The sequence below is a fragment of the Capricornis sumatraensis genome, chromosome 3 (genome assembly GCF_032405125.1).
Source record: "Capricornis sumatraensis isolate serow.1 chromosome 3, serow.2, whole genome shotgun sequence".
NCBI lineage: Eukaryota > Metazoa > Chordata > Mammalia > Artiodactyla > Bovidae > Capricornis > Capricornis sumatraensis.
In genome coordinates, this window is record NC_091071.1 from 42,637,304 (window position 1) to 42,657,000 (window position 19,697).

The window sequence follows — 19,697 nt, forward strand, 5'->3', positions numbered from 1 at the left end:
AATTACATTGATTGATTTGCGGATATTGAAGAATCCTTGCATCCCTGGGATAAAGCCCACTTGGTCATGGTGTATGATCTTTTTATTTTTATTTATTTATTTATTTTTTTTTTTGCTCTTTTTTTTAATTTTTATTTTTTAAATTAAATTTTAAAATCTTTAATTCTTACATGTGTTCCCAAACATGAAACCCCCTCCCACCTCCCTCCCCATAACATCTCTGTGGGTGATCCCCATGCACCAGCCCCAAGCATGCTGTATCCTGCGTCAGACATAGACTGGCGATTCAATTCTTACATGATAGTATACATGATAGAATGCCATTCTCCCAAATCATCCCGCCCTCTCCCTCTCTCTGTGAGTCCAAAAGTCCATTATACACAGCTGTGTCTTTTTTCCTGTCTTGCATACAGGGTCGTCATTGCCATCTTTCTAAATTCCATATATATGTGTTAGTATACTGTATTGGTGTTTTTCTTTCTGGCTTACTTCACTCTGTATAATCGGCTCCAGTTTCATCCATCTCATCAGAACTGATTCAAATGAATTCTTTTTAACGGCTGAGTAATACTCCATTGTGTACATGTACCAAAGCTTTCTTATCCATTCATCTGCTGATGGACATCTAGGTTGTTTCCATGTCCTGGCTATTATAAACAGTGCTGCGATGAACATTGGGGTACATGTGTCTCTTTCAATTCTGGTTTCCTCGGTGTGTATGCCCAGCAGTGGGATTGCTGGGTCATAAGGTAGTTCTATTTGCAATTTTTTAAGGAATCTCCACACTGTTCTCCATAGTGGCTGTACTAGTTTGCATTCCCACCAACAGTGTAGGAGGGTTCCCTTTTCTCCACACCCTCTCCAGCATTTATTGCTTGCAGATTTTTGGATCGCAGCCATTCTGACTGGTGTGAAGTGGTACCTCATTGTGGTTTTGATTTGCATTTCTCTGATAATGAGTGATGTTGAGCATCTTTTCATGTGTTTGTTAGCCATCCATATGTCTTCTTTGGAGAAATGTCTATTTAGTTCTTTGGCCCATTTTTGATTGGGTCGTTTATTTTTCTGGAATTGAGCTGCATAAGTTGCTTGTATATTTTTGAGATTAGTTGTTTGTCAGTTGCTTCATTTGGTATTATTTTCTCCCATTCAGAAGGCTGTCTTTTCACCTTGCGTATATTTTCCTTTGTTGTGCAGAAGCTTTTAATTTTAATTAGATCCCATTTGTTTATTTTTGCTTTTATTTCCAGAATTCTGGGAGGTGGATCATAGAGGATCCTGCTGTGATTTATGTCTGAGAGTGTTTTGCCTATATTCTCCTCTAGGAGTTTTATAGTTTCTGGTCTTACATTTAGATCTTTAATCCATTTTGAGTTTAATTTTGTGTGCGGTGTTAAAAAGTGATCTAGTTTCATTCTTTTACAAGTGGTTGACCAGTTTTCCCAGCACCACTTGTTAAAGAGATTGTCTTTACTCCATTGTATATTCTTGCCTCCTTTGTCAAAGATAAGGTGTCCATATGTGTGTGGATTTATCTCTGGGCTTTCTATTTTGTTCCATTGATCTATATGTCTGTCTTTGTGCCAGTACCGTACTGTTTTGATGACTGTGGCTTTGTAGTAGAGCCTGAAGTCAGGCAAGTTGATTCCTCCAGTTCCATTCTTCTTTCTCAAGATTGCTTTGGCTATTCGAGGTTTTTTGTATTTCCATACAAATCTTGAAATTATTTGTTCTAGTTCTGTGAAAAATATGGCTGGTAGCTTGATAGGGATTGCGTTGAATTTGTAAATTGCTTTGGGTAGTATACTCATTTTCACTATATTGATGCTTCCAACCCATGAACATGGTATATTTCTCCATCTATTAGTGTCCTCTTTGATTTCTTTCATCAGTGTTTTATAGTTTTCTATATATAGGTCTTTAGTTTCTTTGGGTAGATATATTCCTAAGTATTTTATTCTTTTTGTTGCAATGGTGAATGGAATTGTTTCCTTAATTTCTTTTTCTACTTTCTCATTATTAGTGTATAGGAATGCAAGGGATTTCTGTGTGTTGATTTTATATCCTGCAACTTTACTATATTCATTGATGAGCTCTAGTAATTTTCTGGTGGAGTCTTTAGGGTTTTCTATGTAGAGGACCATGTCATCTGCAAACAGTGAGAGTTTTACTTCTTCTTTTCCAATTTGGATTCCTTTTATTTCTTTTTCTGCTCTGATTGCTGTGGCCAAAACTTCCAGAACTATGTTGAATAGTAGCGGTGAAAGTGGACACCCTTGTCTTGTTCCTGACTTTAGGGGAAATGCTTTCAATTTTTCACCATTAAGGATAATGTTTGCTGTGGGTTTGTCATATATAGCTTTTATTATGTTGAGGTATGTTCCTTCTATTCCTGCTTTCTGAAGAGTTTTTATCATAAATGGATGTTGAATTTTGTCAAAGGTCTTCTCTGCATCTATTGAGATAATCATATGGTTTTTATTTTTTAATTTGTTAATGTGGTGAATTACATTGATTGATTTGCGGATATTGAAGAATCCTTGCATCCCTGGGATAAAGCCCACTTGGTCATGGTGTATGATCTTTTTATTTTTATTTATTTATTTATTTTTTTTTTGCTCTTTTTTTTTAATTTTTATTTTTTAAATTAAATTTTAAAATCTTTAATTCTTACATGTGTTCCCAAACATGAAACCCCCTCCCACCTCCCTCCCCATAACATCTCTGTGGGTGATCCCCATGCACCAGCCCCAAGCATGCTGTATCCTGCGTCAGACATAGACTGGCGATTCAATTCTTACATGATAGTATACATGATAGAATGCCATTCTCCCAAATCATCCCGCCCTCTCCCTCTCTCTGTGAGTCCAAAAGTCCGTTATACACAGCTGTGTCTTTTTTCCTGTCTTGCATACGGGGTCGTCATTGCCATCTTTCTAAATTCCATATATATGTGTTAGTATACTGTATTGGTGTTTTTCTTTCTGGCTTACTTCACTCTGTATAATCGGCTCCAGTTTCATCCATCTCATCAGAACTGATTCAAATGAATTCTTTTTAACAGCTGAGTAATACTCCATTGTGTACATGTACCAAAGCTTTCTTATCCATTCATCTGCTGATGGACATCTAGGTTGTTTCCATGTCCTGGCTATTATAAACAGTGCTGCGATGAACATTGGGGTACATGTGTCTCTTTCAATTCTGGTTTCCTCGGTGTGTATGCCCAGCAGTGGGATTGCTGGGTCATAAGGTAGTTCTATTTGCAATTTTTTAAGGAATCTCCACACTGTTCTCCATAGTGGCTGTACTAGTTTGCATTCCCACCAACAGTGTAGGAGGGTTCCCTTTTCTCCACACCCTCTCCAGCATTTATTGCTTGCAGATTTTTGGATCGCAGCCATTCTGACTGGTGTGAAGTGGTACCTCATTGTGGTTTTGATTTGCATTTCTCTGATAATGAGTGATGTTGAGCATCTTTTCATGTGTTTGTTAGCCATCCATATGTCTTCTTTGGAGAAATGTCTATTTAGTTCTTTGGCCCATTTTTTGATTGGGTCGTTTATTTTTCTGGAATTGAGCTGCATAAGTTGCTTGTATATTTTTGAGATTAGTTGTTTGTCAGTTGCTTCATTTGCTATTATTTTCTCCCATTCAGAAGGCTGTCTTTTCACCTTGCGTATATTTTCCTTTGTTGTGCAGAAGCTTTTAATTTTAATTAGATCCCATTTGTTTATTTTTGCTTTTATTTCCAGAATTCTGGGAGGTGGATCATAGAGGATCCTGCTGTGATTTATGTCTGAGAGTGTTTTGCCTATAGTCTCCTCTAGGAGTTTTATAGTTTCTGGTCTTACATTTAGATCTTTAATCCATTTTGAGTTTATTTTTGTGTGCGGTGTTAGAAAGTGATCTAGTTTCATTCTTTTACAAGTGGTTGACCAGTTTTCCCAGCACCACTTGTTAAAGAGATTGTCTTTACTCCATTGTATATTCTTGCCTCCTTTGTCAAAGATAAGGTGTCCATATGTGTGTGGATTTATCTCTGGGCTTTCTATTTTGTTCCATTGATCTATATGTCTGTCTTTGTGCCAGTACCATACTGTTTTGATGACTGTGGCTTTGTAGTAGAGCCTGAAGTCAGGCAAGTTGATTCCTCCAGTTCCATTCTTCTTTCTCAAGATTGCTTTGGCTATTCGAGGTTTTTTGTATTTCCATACAAATCTTGAAATTATTTGTTCTAGTTCTGTGAAAAATATGGCTGGTAGCTTGATAGGGATTGCGTTGAATTTGTAAATTGCTTTGGGTAGTATACTCATTTTCACTATATTGATTCTTCCAATCCATGAACATGGTATATTTCTCCATCTATTAGTGTCCTCTTTGATTTCTTTCATCAGTGTTTTATAGTTTTCTATATATAGGTCTTTAGTTTCTTTGGGTAGATATATTCCTAAGTATTTTATTCTTTTTGTTGCAATGGTGAATGGAATTGTTTCCTTAATTTCTTTTCCTACTTTCTCATTATTAGTGTATAGGAATGCAAGGGATTTCTGTGTGTTGATTTTATATCCTGCAACTTTACTATATTCATTGATGAGCTCTAGTAATTTTCTGGTGGAGTCTTTAGGGTTTTCCATGTAGAGGATCATGTCATCTGCAAACAGTGAGAGTTTTACTTCTTCTTTTCCAATTTGGATTCCTTTTATTTCTTTTTCTGCTCTGATTGCTGTGGCCAAAACTTCCAGAACTATGTTGAATAGTAGCGGTGAAAGTGGACACCCTTGTCTTGTTCCTGACTTTAGGGGAAATGCTTTCAATTTTTCACCATTAAGGATAATGTTTGCTGTGGGTTTGTCATATATAGCTTTTATTATGTTGAGGTATGTTCCTTCTATTCCTGCTTTCTGGAGAGTTTTTATCATAAATGGATGTTGAATTTTGTCAAAGGCCTTCTCTGCATCTATTGAGATAATCATATGGCTTTTATTTTTCAATTTGTTAATGTGGTAAATTACATTGATTGATTTGCAGATATTGAAGAATCCTTGCATCCCTGGGATAAAGCCCACTTGATCATGGTGTATGATCTTTTTAATATGTTGTTGGATTCTGATTGCTAGAATTTTGTTGAGGATTTTTGCATCTATGTTCATCAGTGATATTGGCCTGTAGTTTTCTTTTTTTGTGACATCTTTGTCAGGTTTTGGTATTAGGGTGATGGTGGCCTCATAGAATGAGTTTGGAAGTTTCCCTTCCTCTGCAATTTTCTGGAAGAGTTTGAGTAGGATAGGTGTTAGCTCTTCTCGAAATTTTTGGTAGAATTCAGCTGTGAAGCCGTCTGGACCTGGGCTTTTGTTTGCTGGAAGATTTCTGATTACAGTTTCAATTTCCGTGCTGGTGATGGGTCTGTTAAGATTTTCTATTTCTTCCTGGTTCAGTTTTGGAAAATTGTACTTTTCTAAGAATTTGTCCATTTCTTCCACATTGTCCATTTTATTGGCATACAACTGCTGATAGTAGTCTCTTATGATCTTTTGTATTTCTGTGTTGTCTGTTGTGATCTCTCCATTTTCATTTCTAATTTTATTGATTTGATTTTTCTCTCTTTGCTTCTTGATGAGTCTGGCTAGTGGTTTGTCAATTGTATTTATCCTTTCAAAGAACCAGCTTTTGGCCTTGTTGATTTTTGCTATGGTCTCTTTTGTTTCTTTAGCATTTATTTCTGCCCTAATTTTTAAGATTTCTTTCCTTCTACTAACTCTGGGGTTCTCCAATTCTTCCTTTTCTAGTTGCTTTAGTTGTAGAGTTAGGTTATTTATTTGACTTTTTTCTTGTTTCTTGAGGTATGCCTGTATTGCTATGAACTTTCCTCTTAGCACTGCTTTTATAGTGTCCCACAGGTTTTGGGTTGTTGTGTTTTCATTTTCATTAGTTTCTATGCATATTTTGAGTTCTTTTCTGATTTCTTCTGTGATTTGTTGGTTATTCAGAAGTGTGTTGTTCAACCTCCATATGTTGGGATTTTTAATAGTTTTTCTCCTGTAATTGAGATCTAATCTTAATGCATTATGGTCAGAAAAGATGCTTGGAATGATTTCGATTTTTTTGAATTTATCAAGTTTAGATTTATGGCCCAGGATGTGATCTATCCTGGAGAAGGTTCCATGAGCACTTGAAAAAAAGGTGAAATTCATTGTTTTGGGGTGAAATGTCCTATAGATATCAATTAGGTCTAATTGATCTAATGTATCATTTAAAGTTTGCGTTTCTTTGTTAATTTTCTGTTTAGTTGATCTGTCCATAGGTGTGAGTGGGGTATTAAAGTCCCCCACTATTATTGTGTTATTGTTGATTTCCCCTTTCATACTTGTTAGCATTTGTCTTACATATTGCGGTGCTCCTATATTGGGTGCATATATATTTATAATTGTTATATCTTCTTCTTGGATTGATCCTTTGATCATTATGTAGTGGCCTTCTTTGTCTCTTTTCACAGCCTTTGTTTTAAAGTCTATTTTATCAGATATGAGTATTGCCACTCCTGCTTTCTTTTGGTCTCTATTTGCGTGGTATTTCTTATTCCAGCCCTTCACTTTCAGTCTATATGTGTCCCTTGTTTTGAGGTGGGTCTCTTGTAAGCAGCATATAGAGGGGTCTTGTTTTTGTATCCATTTGGCCAGTCTTTGCCTTTTGGTTGGGGCGTTCAACCCATTTACGTTTAAGGTAATTATTGATAAGTATGATCCCGTTACCATTTACTTTATTGTTTTGGGTTCGGGTTTATACACCCTTTTCGGTTTCCTGTCTAGAGAATATCCTTTAGAATTTGTTGGAGAGCTGGTTTGGTGGTGCTGAATTCTCTCAGCTTTTGCTTGTCTGTAAAGCTTTTGATTTCTCCTTCGTATTTGAATGAGATCCTTGCTGGGTACAGTAATCTGGGCTGTAGGTTATTGTCTTTCATCACTTTAAGTATGTCTTGCCATTCCCTCCTGGCCTGAAGAGTTTCTATTGAAAGATCAGCTGTTATCCTTATGGGAATCCCCTTGTGTGTTATTTGTTGTTTTTCCCTTGCTGCTTTTAATATTTGTTCTTTGTGTTTGACCTTTGTTAATTTAATTAATATGTGTCTTGGGGTGTTTCACCTTGGGTTTATCCTATTTGGAACTCTCTGTGTTTCTTGGACTTGGGTGATTATTTCCTTCCCCATTTTAGGGAAGTTTTCAACTATTATCTCCTCAAGGATTTTCTCATGATCTTTCTTTCTGTCTTCTTCTTCTGGGACTCCTATAATTCGAATGTTGGAGCATTTCATATTGTCCTGGAGGTCTCTGAGATTGTCCTCGTTTCTTTTCATTCTTTTTTCTTGTTTCCTCTCTGATTCATTTATTTCTACCATTCTATCTTCTATTTCACTAATCCTATCTTCTGCCTCCGTTATTCTACTATTTGTTGCCTCCAGAGTGTTTCTGATCTCATTTATTGCATTATTCATTATATTTTGACTCTTTTTTATTTCTTCTAGGTCCTTGTTAAACCTTTCTCGCATCTTCTCAATCCTTGTCTCTAGGCTATTTATCTGTGATTCCATTTTGATTTCAAGATTTTGGATCATTTTCACTATCAATATTCGGAATTCCTTCTCAGGTAGATTCCCTACTTCTTCCTCTTTTGTTTGGTTTGGTGGGCAACTCTCCTGTTCCTTTACCTGCTGAGTATTCCTCTGTCTCTTCATCTTGGTTATATTGCTGCATTTGGGGTGGTCTTTTTATATTCTGGTAATTTGTGGAGTTCTCTTTATTATGGAGCTTCCTCACTGTGGGTGGGGTTCTATCAGTGGCTTGTCAAGGTTTCCTGGTTAGGGAGGCTTGTGTTGGAGTTCTGGTGGGTGGAGCTGGGTTTCTTCTCTCTGGAGTGCAGTGGAGTGACCAGTGATGGGTTATGAGACATCAAAGGTTTTGGAATAATTTTGAGCTGCCTGTATATTCAAGCTCAGGGGAGTGTTCCTGTGTTGCTGGAGAATTTGAGTGATATGTCTTGTTTTGGAACTTGTTGGCCCTTGGGTGGAGCTTGGTTTCAGTGTAAGTATGAAGGCATTTGATGAGCTCCTATTGCTTGATGTTCCCTGAATTCAAGAGTTCTCTAATGTTTTCAGGCTTTGTATTTAAGCCTCCTGCTTCTGGTCTTCAGTTTTTACAGTAGCCTCTAGACTTCTCCATCTATACAGCACCGATGATAAAACATCTAGGTTAAAGATGAAAAGTTTCTCCACATTGAGGGACACTCAGAGAGGTTCACTGAGTTACAAGGAGAAGAGAAGATGGAGGGGGTAATTAGAGGTAACTGGAATGAGATGCGGTGAGATCAAAAGAGGAGAGAGCAAGCTAGGCAGTAGTCACTTTCTTATGTGCGCTCTATAGTCTGGCCCGCTCAGGTAGTTACGGAGTTATACAGGGAAGAGGAGAGGGAGGAAGTAGACAGAGGTGACCAGGAGGATAAGAGAGAGGAATGAGAAGGAGAGAGACAAATCCTGTCAGTAACCAGTTCCTTTGGTGTTCTCCACTGTCTGGAACACACAGAGATTCACAGAGTTGGATAGAGAAGAGATGGGGGAGAAAAGAGACAGAGGCCACCTGGTGGAGAAAAAGGAGAGTCCATAGGAGAAGAGAGTGGTCAAGCCAGTAATCTCGCTCTCAGGTAAACTTGGGTAGTGAAGTTTGGGTTTTTAAATGAACATAATTGACAACAAAAACCTAAGAGCAAAGGTTAAAAATCTGTTTTTGAAGACAATGGTCTGCTTTTCTGATTGTCTGCTGTCCTCTGCCAGCCTACAGAGGTTGTTTTGTGGAGTTTTCTCAGCGTTGAAATGTTCTTTTGAGGAATTTGTGAGGGAGAAAGTGGTCTTCCCGTCCTATTCCTCCGCCATCTTTCCACAAACAATTTTAAAATAACATCTTTCTAATATGCATGGAAACTTGGTTTTAGTGTTCTGAAACTAAGTTGTATTTTCCAGACTGCTTGATATCTTTGGAATTGATCTTTATTTAAAAGCATAATGTAAATTAACATTGATATGACACATATAGTTCACCACTTCATTTTAATATTTAAAGGAGTTTTTGTTTTTTCTACCTTTAGGAAAATCTTTATGCATATAAGTTATGGCTTCTAGTGTATAGTTATTACATTAAGGTAGAGTTCCACCATTTTATTCCTAGTTACCTTTATATATACATATTTCTTTTTGGATTTAGTCATGTATGACATCAACCCAGCAAATGAGTACCCTAATTTCCTCACACCCTTAATAACACTGGAAATATCATTTCATTGTGTGAAGCTAGTAGACACAAATGCAACAAAGAAAACATCCATATATCAAAAACAACTTATTGGAATTCAAATTTTATTTATTTTGCTATTTCTCAATTTTATAGTATAGTATCATAGCTACTGTGATAGTGATATTTAATCTCAAGAAGAAAAAGTTCTTTACTTGGATGAATTTTTTCTTGAGAAGCAAAATAAAAAAAAAAGGTTCCAGATTAAAAAATAATAGTTAGAAATATTGATACTCACTTGTCTTTGTCACTCACTCTTAACAAATAAAGATGGATTGTTTACCCTTGAAGATGTCAACCTATTGATAAGCAACATATTTTTAAAAGGAAAAGGGACAAACAGTAGGAGCTTGAATTACATGGGCCTTGGATCACCAATCAGTTGAATACTTTTAGAGAACAGATTTTGAACCCCTGCTTTTTTCTATTTTCATATTCCAATATTACTATTAATAAATAAAGATCCTTTAATTTTATATATTGGGATTGGATGAGTTTGGAAATATTCATTTTCCCTCTTTTTGCTTATTTAAATACAATAATTGATTATCATGGAAAATTGGTACATAGAAGGAACTAATGTTACTTTTCCTAAGCCTAGTATTTTACAAAGTCATCATCATATACATATCAATGTGACCTTATTCTTCATAAAGTAACATAAAATACTTTGACCTTTTCTTAATTGGAAACTTCTTTAATGTCTGTGTAACGTCCTAATGCAAAGTCCATCACGTGATAGTCAAATTCCTCTTTATAATCACAACCAACGCACCCTTGCAGGTGTTCTAGTTACATAGATATAGCCTCTGGTCTGTTTGGCGTCTGCCTGTGCCTAATCCAGTATTGAATGCAGGTAGTCCTCACCTTGCACATTGCTGAGGTCACACAAAGTGAGGACACATTTCCAGGTTCAATGGTTTCAGTTAGATGAGATCATGCAACATGAAGGCTGTCTGTTTTAATATATCACTTGTTTCCTTTCTCTCAAATATGAAACAAATATTATACTAAAATCTTCACTTTGTTTTCTCATTGTGCCTCAGCACATGCTTAAAATTGAATTTATTGAAAGTGTACATTTCTAAGACTCTTGAAACATGCTAAATTTCTAGAAAAAAATGTGTATTATTATTCTTGATATAATCAGTGTATGAAAGCACCGGTCTTTTAAAACTCTCTTAAATACAGATACAAAAAGCAATATTTTAATTCATATTTTTATTAACAATAATTTTATTCACTAATTTTAACATTTGTTAATTTTTATCAATTCAATATGCATAGCCTTCAATGTCATTGTCCATATGATTTCTATGAAATTAATAACATATTCTTGTACTATTTTCACTTTTTCTTATTTGCAATAAAATCTTTGTCAACTTGGGTGGTGCTTAGTTTTAAATTATTTATGACAAAATCCAAGAGACTCACAGACTTAGAGAACAAACTAATGGTTGCCAAGAGGGAAGGCTGGGACAGAGAGAGAGATTGGGAGTTTGGGATTGACATGTGCACATTATTATATTTAAAATAGGTAAACAATATGGACCCTGTGTGTTAGCCCAGAGAACTCTGACACGTGTACATATACAACTGGAAAAAAATATTATATAGCTAAAAGCATCTGATTTATATTATTCTGGGATAAATTTGAAAGTGAAAAATATTGAAGATGAATTTTCTCTGTGCCTGCATCCTCAGTCGCTTCAGTCATGTCTGACTGTTTGCGTGACCACCAGGCTCCTCTGTCTGTGGGATTCTCTAGGCATGAATTCTGGAGTGGGTTGTGATTTTCTCCTCTAGGGGATTTTCCTGACTCAGGAATCTCTTGTGGTCCCCGAATTGCAGGTGGGTTCTTTACCACTGAGCTACAAAGGAAGCCCAGATTTTCTCTACTAGAAATTAAAACACCAATCTATAGCAAGTTTAGGAATTTTGCTTAAAATGCAAAATATACAGTATAATATATTGGCTTAATCAACATACTGGTTAAAAAAGAAATAATAATGAACATATTTAGTGTCCAATGAAGATAATATCACAAATTAGTGAGAGATGAAAGACAGCTTGATAAATTGTAGGAGGAAATGGATAAAAATGTGAGAGAAAAGTTATATGCAATATTACAACATACAACAAAATTGTATCCAGAATGAAAGTGGAAGTGAGAGTGTTACTTGCTTAGTTGTGTCCTACTCTTTGCTACCCCATGAATCGCAGCACGCCAGGCCTCCCTGTCCATCAACAACTCCCAGAGTTCACTCAAACTCACGTCCATCGAGTCCGTGATGCCATCCAGCCACCTCATCCTCTGTCGTCACCTTCTCCTCCTGCCCCCAATCCTTCCCAACATCAGAGTCTTTTCCAATGAGTCAACTCTTCGCATGAGGTGGCCAAAGTACTGGAGTTTCAGCTTTAGCATCATTCCTTCCAAAGAACACCCAGTGCTGATCTTTAGAATGGACTGGTTGGATCTCCTTGCAGTCCAAGGGACTCTCAAGAGTGTTCTCCAACACCACAATTCAAAAGCATTGGTAATGATAACCCTGTATGCGAGACAGCAAAAGAGACACAGATGTACAGAACAGTCTTTTGGACTCTGTGGGAGAGGGAGAGGGTGGGATGATTTGGGAGAATGGCATTAAAACATGTATAATATCATATAAGAAACGAATTGTCAGTCTAGGTTTGATGCAGGGTACAGGATGTTGGGGCTGGTGCACTGGGATGACCCAGGGGACAGTATGGGGAGGGAAGTGGGAGGGGGTTCAGGATTGGGAACACGTGTACGCAATGGCAGATTCATGTTCAAGTATGGCAAAACCAATACAATATTGTAAAGTAAAAAATAAATAAATAAATAATAATTTTTAAAAAGGTATCAATTCTTGGGCACTCAGCTTTCTTCACAGTCTAACTCTCACATCCATACATGACCACTGGAAAAACCATAACCTTGACTAGATGGACCTTTGTTGGCAAAGTAATGTCTACGCTTTTGAATATGCTGTGCTTTTGAATATTCTATCTAGGTTGGTCATAACTTTCCTTCCGAGGAGTAAGTGTCTTTTAATTTCATGGCTGCAGTCACCATCTGCAGTGATTTTGGAGACCAAAAAAATAGTCTGACCCTGTTTCCACTGTTTCCCCATCTATTTGCCATGAAGTGATGGGACCAGATGCCATGATCTTTGTTTTCTGAATGTTGAGCTTTAAGCCAACTTTTTCACTCTCCTCTTTCACTTTCATCAAGAGGCTTTTTAGTTCCTCTTCACTTTCTGCCATAAGGGTGGTATTATTTGAGGTTATTGATATTTCTCCTGGCAAGCTTGATTTCAGCTTGTGCTTCTTCCAACCCAGCCTTTCTCATGATGTACTCTACATAGAAGTTAAATAAGCAGGATGACAATATACAGCCTTGATGTACTCCTTTTCCTATTTGGAACCAATTTGTTTTTCCATGTCCAGTTCGAACTGTTGCTTCCTGACCTTCATACAGATTTCGCAAGAGGCATGTCAGGTGGTCTGGTATTTCAATCTCTTTCAGAATTTTCCACAGTTTATTGTGATCCACACAGTCAAAGGCTTTGGCATAGTCAATAAAGCAGAAATAGAAGGTTTTCTGGAACTCTCTTGCTTTTTTGAAGATCCAGTGGATGTTGGCAATTTGATCTCTCATTCCTCTGCCTTTTCTAAAACTATCTTGAACATCTGGATGTTCACGGTTCACATACTGGCGAAGCCTGTATTGGAGAATTTTGAGCATTACTTTACTAGCATGTGAGATGAGTGCAATTGTGCAGTAGTTTGAGCATTCTTTGGCATTGCCTTTCTTTGGGATTGGAATGAAAACTGACCTTTTCCAGTCCTGTGGCCACTGCTGAGGTTTCCAAATTTGCTGGCATATTGAGTGTAGCACTGTCACGGCATCATCTTTCAGGACTTGAAATAGTCTCAACTGGAATTCCATCACCTCCAGTAGCTTTGTTCATAGTGATGCTTTCTAAGGCCCACTCGACTTCACATTCCAGGATGTCTGGCTCTAGATGAGTGATCATATCATAGTTATTATCTGGGTCATGAAGATCTTTTTGTACAGTTCTTCTGTGTATTCTTGCCACCTCTTCTTAATATCTTCTGCTTCTGTTAGGTCCATATCATCTCTGTCCTTTATGGAGCCCATCTGTGCATGAAATGTTCCCTTGGTATCTCTAATTTTCTTGAAGAGCTCTTTAGTCTTTCCCATTTTGTTATTTTCCTCTATTTCTTTGCATTGATGGCTGAGGAAGGCTTTCTTATCTCTTCTTGCTATTCTTTGGAACTCTCCATTCAGATGCTTATATTTTTCCTTTTTTCCTTTGCTTTTTGCTTCTCTTCTATTCACAGCTATTTGTAAGGCCTCCCAAGACAGCCATTTTCCTTTTTTTACATTTCTTTTCCATGGGGATGGTCTTGATCCCTGTCTCCTGTACAATGTCATGAACCTCATTCCATAGTTCATCAGGCATTCTATCTATCAGATGTAGTCCCTTAAATCTATTTCTCACTTCCACTGTATAAGGGATTTGATTTAGGTCATACCTGAGTGGTCTAGTGGTTTTCCCTACTTTCTTCAATTTCAGTCTGAATTTGGCAATAAGGAGTTCATGATCTGAGCCACAGTCACACCTGGTCTTATTTTTGTTGACTGTATAGAGTTTCTCCATCTTTGGTTGCAAAGAATATAATCAGTCTGATATCAGTGTTGACCATCTGGTGATGTCCATGTGTAGAATCTTCTCTCGTGTTGTTGGAAGAAGGTGTTTGCTATGGCCAGTGCATTTTCTTGGCAAAACTCCATTAGTGTTTGCCCTGCTTCATTCTGCATTCCAAGGCCAAATTTGCCTGTTACTCCAGGTGTTTCTTGACTTCCTACTTTTGCATTCCAGTCCCCTATAATGAAAAGGACATCTTTTTTGGGTGTTAGTTCTAAAAGGTCTTGTAGGTCTTTACAGAACCGTTCAACTTCATTTTCTTCAGCATTACTGGCTGGGGCATAGACTTAGGTTATTGTGATATTGAATGGTTTGCCTTGTAAACGAACAAAGATCATTCTGTCATTTTTGAGATTGCATCCAAGTACTGCATTTTCAGACTCTTTTGTTGACCATGATGGCTACTCCATTTCTTCTAAGGGATTTCTGCCCACAGTAGTAGATATAATGGTCATTCATTCAAGCATGGGTGGCTGCAATGGTGCATAAGAGTGGCCAAGAGAAGCTACCCCACGTCCCAGGTCAGGGGTAGCGACCGGGAGGAGCTACCCACGTCTGAGGTCTGTGCGGCAGCTGAGAGAAGCTACCCTGTGTCTGAGGTCAGGGGTGGCAGCCAAGAGTGCCAGGCTGCGACAGCACAGGAGCAGCCGAGAGGAGCTACTCCACGTCCGAGGTCAGGGCCAGTGGCTGGGAGGAGACACCCCATGCTCGAGGCCAGGGGCGGTGACTGGAAGGAGCGACCCCACATCCAAGGAGTGGTGGCTTCACGGGCACAGGGGGGCCTAGAGGAGCTATTTCATGTTTAAGGTCAGGAGGGGCGGTGATGAGCAGATACCCCTCATCCAAGGTAAGGAGCAGTGGCTGCGCTTTGATGGAGCAGCCATGAAGAGATACCCCATGTCCAAGGTATAAGAAAACCCAAGTAAGATGGTAGGTGTTGCAAGAGGGCATCAGAGGGCAGACACACTGAAACCATAATCACAGAAAACTAGTCAATCTAATCACACTAGGACCACAGCCTTGTCTAACTCAATGAAACTAAGCCATGCTGTGTGGGGCCACCCAAGACAAGTGGGTCATGGTGGAGAGGTCTGACAGAATGTGGTCCATTGGAGAAGGGAATAGCAAACCACTTCAGTATTCTTGCCTTGAGAACCACATGAACAGTATGAAAAGGCAAAATGATAGGATACTGAAAGAGGAACTCCTCAGGTCAGGAGGTGCCCAATATGCTACTGGAGATCAGTGGAGAAATAACTCCAAAAGGATGAAGGGATGGAGCCAAAGCAAACACAATACCCAGCTGTGGGTGTGACTGGTGATAGAAGCAAGGTCTGATGCTGTAAAGAGCAATATTGCATATGAACCTGGAATGTTAGGTCCATGAATCAAGGCAAATTGGAAGTGGTCAAACAGGAGATGGCAAGAGTGATGTTGACATTCTAGGAATCAGCAAACTAAAATGGACTGAAATGGGTGAATTTAACTCAGATTCTATGTATTATATTACCTTAGAAACAATGTTCACTAAAAATACATAGTCTGTAGAAAGTTACAAGCCCAATACTATCAAGTAAAAATTAATATTCAAACTTATACATGGCAAATGCTTCCAATTTTGTCATATTAATTGTAAGAATAAGTATGTTTTAACTTATTGAGAAAAATAGAACAAGTAAATACAGAAGCTATACTTTGATTTGGGACATACTACTGATGAATGTTACTCCCTCACTTCTGTCTGCTTTTTTATTTATTTATAAATAATATTTTTGATAGAATTAACCTTAATCAATTGAGACTTAAGAATGAAGCCCAGGTTTCTAAAACTTCAGGTTATTTGGATGATTTTCTGGAAAATGATTTGAACACATTACAGTAAATATAGCAGTTTCTTTCATATGACCACTTATTATTGTGGTCTTAGTTAAAACCGGAATGCACAATATTAGAATACTTACATATGAATGTGAGACTTGGATTATAAAGAAAGCTGAGTGCCGAAGAATTGATGCTTATGAACTGTGGTGTTGGAGAAGACTCTTGAGAGTCCCTTGGACTGCAAAGAGATCCAACCAGTCCATCCTAAAGGAAATCAGTCCTGGGTGTTCATTGGAAGGACTGATGTTGAAGCTGAAACGCCAATGCTTTGGCCACCTGATGAGAACTGCCTCATTTGAAAAGACCCTGATGCCAGGAAAGATTGAAGGAAGGAGGAGAAGGCGACAACAGAGGATGAGATGATTGGATGGCATCACCGACTCAATGGACATGAGTTTGAGTGAACTCCAGGAGTTGGTGATGGACAGGGAGACCTGGCATGCTGTGGTCCATGGAGTCCAAGAGTTGGACACGACTGAGCAACTGAACTGAACTGAACTGAAGCATTCAAGGCCATTTAAAATTAAATATATGTTTCAATACAGAACAATATACCTCACTAATAATGCAAGGATCAGTGTGGATGAATTATGTATCTTTTTATATAACTTACTTTTCTATTGATTTTCTCAAAAGATGGCTTCCCTTGTATCTCAATTGGAAAAGAATCCAACTGCAATGCAGGAGACCACAGTTCTATTCCTGGGTCGGGAGATCCACTGGGGAAGGGATGTACTATCCACTCCAGTATTCTTAGGATTCCCTGGTGGCCCAGCTGGTAAAGAATCAGCCTGCATTGCGGGAGACCTGGTTTGGATCCCTGGGTTGGGAAGATATCCAGAAGGGAAAGGCTACCCACTCCAGTATTCTGGCCAGGAGAATTTCATGGACTGTATAACCCATGGGGTCCCAAAGAGTTGGACACGACTGAGGGACTTTCTCTTCTCAAAAGATATTTTGGAAACTATTGGAACAGACTTGCCTAGAAAATAATGAGCAACTACTTTTGTATTTTTTTTTTAATTGTTAGAAAATTGCTTTACAGTGTTGAGCTGATTTCTGCCATATTTATGAACCAAATAAAACATCACTGTTCATTTTCAGAAAGATATCTACACACCTCTTCATTTGTATATTGTTTTAGGGGATTTCTGTGTCTACAGAAGCCAATTGCTAGGCTATGTTTACTCAATAAATTTATTCTAATTTAAATCAGGAACATGAAAAAATATATCTAGACTGTCATTATACTATATTAATGACTGAATTGGATCCCTGTTCCTGGAAGTTCACAAACAGGTGTTGAAAGTTCATTTTCAAAATTGCAAACACAACCAATATTTATAAATGGGTGAAAAGTTTCTCAGAATATCTATAATATTGGTTGGGAAAAAATTTATAAAAAATTTAAAGCTATGGGTGATCCGTGTACTTCAAATTTCCCTAGTCAGGCATTGGAGTGATTGTTCTACATCACACATTGAAGAAGAAATTTTTCATAAACTTTAAAAAGAAGCTAAAAAGCAATCATCCTATTTTGAGCCTCACTATGGCTCTGTAGACCATTTAATTCACAAGATGGATTGGCAGTGTTCACATCAGAGTGAATTAATATTAATATAATACTTATCCCCAAGTGAATAAATTTAGTAAAATATTAAATGGGCTTATTTAAAACATTTGTCTTTAAAGTATAAATTTTGAGGAGAAATTATGCAATATCATTGAGAACTCATGAAGATAAACTTATAGTGACAATAGACTAATAGGCTTTTCCTTTGAAGGAACCCCTGTGTCATTACAGACACCTTAAATATGAATAAACACCTAAACTGTATTTCTATGAAAAAAAAGTTACCTTAATCATATGCCTCATGGCATGGATCACATGCTTGTTCCTTAGACTGTATATCAATGGGTTCAACATTGGGCTCAAAAATGTATAAAAAACTGCAATTATTTTGGACTCTTGTACAGAGTTCTTAGATGGAGGCCTTAAGTACATGCAGAAGAGGGTTCCATAAAATAGAGTGACTGTTGTCAGGTGGGAACCACAAGTAGAAAAGGCTTTGTACCTGCCTTTTGCAGAATGGATCTTCAAGATGGATGCAATGATTAAAATGTAGGACAGAAGAATGATGAAGAGAGAACTTAAGAGAGTGAAACCAGCAACCACAAACATCGCCACCTTTTTGACATAAGTGTCAGAGCAGGCCAACATTATCAGAGGAGGATCAGCACAGTAGAAATGGTTGATTTCAAGGGAGTCACAGAAGGACAAGTGAAAGGTCAGCAGAGCCTGAGAGAGACCATTGAGGAGACCACAAGTATAAGGGACTGTGACCAGAAAGATGCAAACATCCTTGGACATCCTGGTGCTGTAATGTAGAGGGCTGCAGATGGCTACATAGCGATCCAGGGCCATTGAAGCAAGGAGATAAAGTTCAGTGATCACCAGGGCAATGAAGAGAAGACACTGTGTGAAGCATCCAGGGTAGGAGATGGTCTTCTGGTCTGAGAGGAAATTGTGCAGCATATTTGGAGTAACATTGGAGGAATAGCAAAGGTCTACAAAGGAGAGGTGGCTGAGGAAGAAATACATGGGAGTCTGGAGGTGGGAATTGGTCCTGATCAGCACGATCATGGTCAGATTTCCCACCACTGTGATTAGGTAGATCACCAGGAACACCCCAAACAGAGCCTTCTGTAGTATTGGGTCATCTGTGAGTCCCAGGAGAATGAATTCAGTCACTATTGTGTGATTTGGGGAAAACATATTCTTATTCCTTGAGAACTGAAAGTGACAAAGAAAGTGAAGAATTCTGTATGATACAGGCTTTGCATTCATTCCATACCTTTTACATTTACTAATTGATCAATTCATCTGTGAAGAAATTTCTATTTTCAACAAATTCATCAGGATTTCTGCACAAATATTTAATCCTATATCTCAGTACTATTCTGCTTTTTCTCACTGTATCTCAATCTCTCCCTTGTTTGTATATATACATATATCATTAATCAAATATTGGTATATAATATTATATATAATAATTGTATATTAATTATTATTTATTAATATACTGATTTTAATATATTATATATTACAGATATTATACATTGATTATTATATATTTTATACATGATAGTATATTAATTATACATAATATTAATTATTCTATGTTGATTATTAAAATATATATTAATAAATGCCATGATCTAAAAATATTATATATTATATATATATTTATACATTTATATCTTTTAAGGAGACTATACTTTGAATTTTTTTCAAACTTTGTCAGAACAAAAAGCCAAAAGTATGAAAATCAAGTATGAAAAGCAACAAGGCATCATCAATATCTTTCAAATGGACAAATGAAGAAAACTATTTTTCTAGAGCTCCACCAGTTCTTATAGACTATTGTTTCAGATCTTACCAGATGGCATTGGACTATAAAGTGAGAACTGTGCTATAAAGATAGCTGAGCACCAAAGAATTGATGCTTTTGAACTGTGGTTTTGGAGAAGACTCTTGAGAGTCCCTTGGACTGCAAGGAGATCCAACCAGGCCATTCTGAAGGAGATCAGTCCTGAATATTCATTAGAAGGACTGATTCTGAAGCTGAAACTCCAATGCTTTGTCCACCTGATGCAAAGAACTGACTCACTGGAAAAGCCTCTAATGCTGGGATAGATTGAAGGCTGGAGGAGAAGGGGA

At 37.5% G+C, this 19,697-nt stretch overlaps 1 protein-coding gene across 1 annotated transcript; it reads right to left on the reverse strand.

The window, feature by feature from the left end:
- Nucleotides 1-17,816: 17,816 nt before the first annotated feature.
- LOC138076227 (olfactory receptor 5M10-like) lies at nt 17,817-18,752 on the reverse strand. Its single transcript, XM_068968438.1, has one exon. The coding sequence runs from the start codon at nt 18,750-18,752 to the stop codon at nt 17,817-17,819; it is 936 nt and encodes a 311-aa protein (XP_068824539.1).
- Between the last annotated feature and the right edge of the window lie 945 nt (nt 18,753-19,697).

Coding starts and splice junctions, on each gene's coding strand:
- LOC138076227 (XM_068968438.1), bottom strand. CDS start 18,752: ATGTTTTCCCCAAATCACACAATAGTGACTGAATTCATTCTCCTGGGA.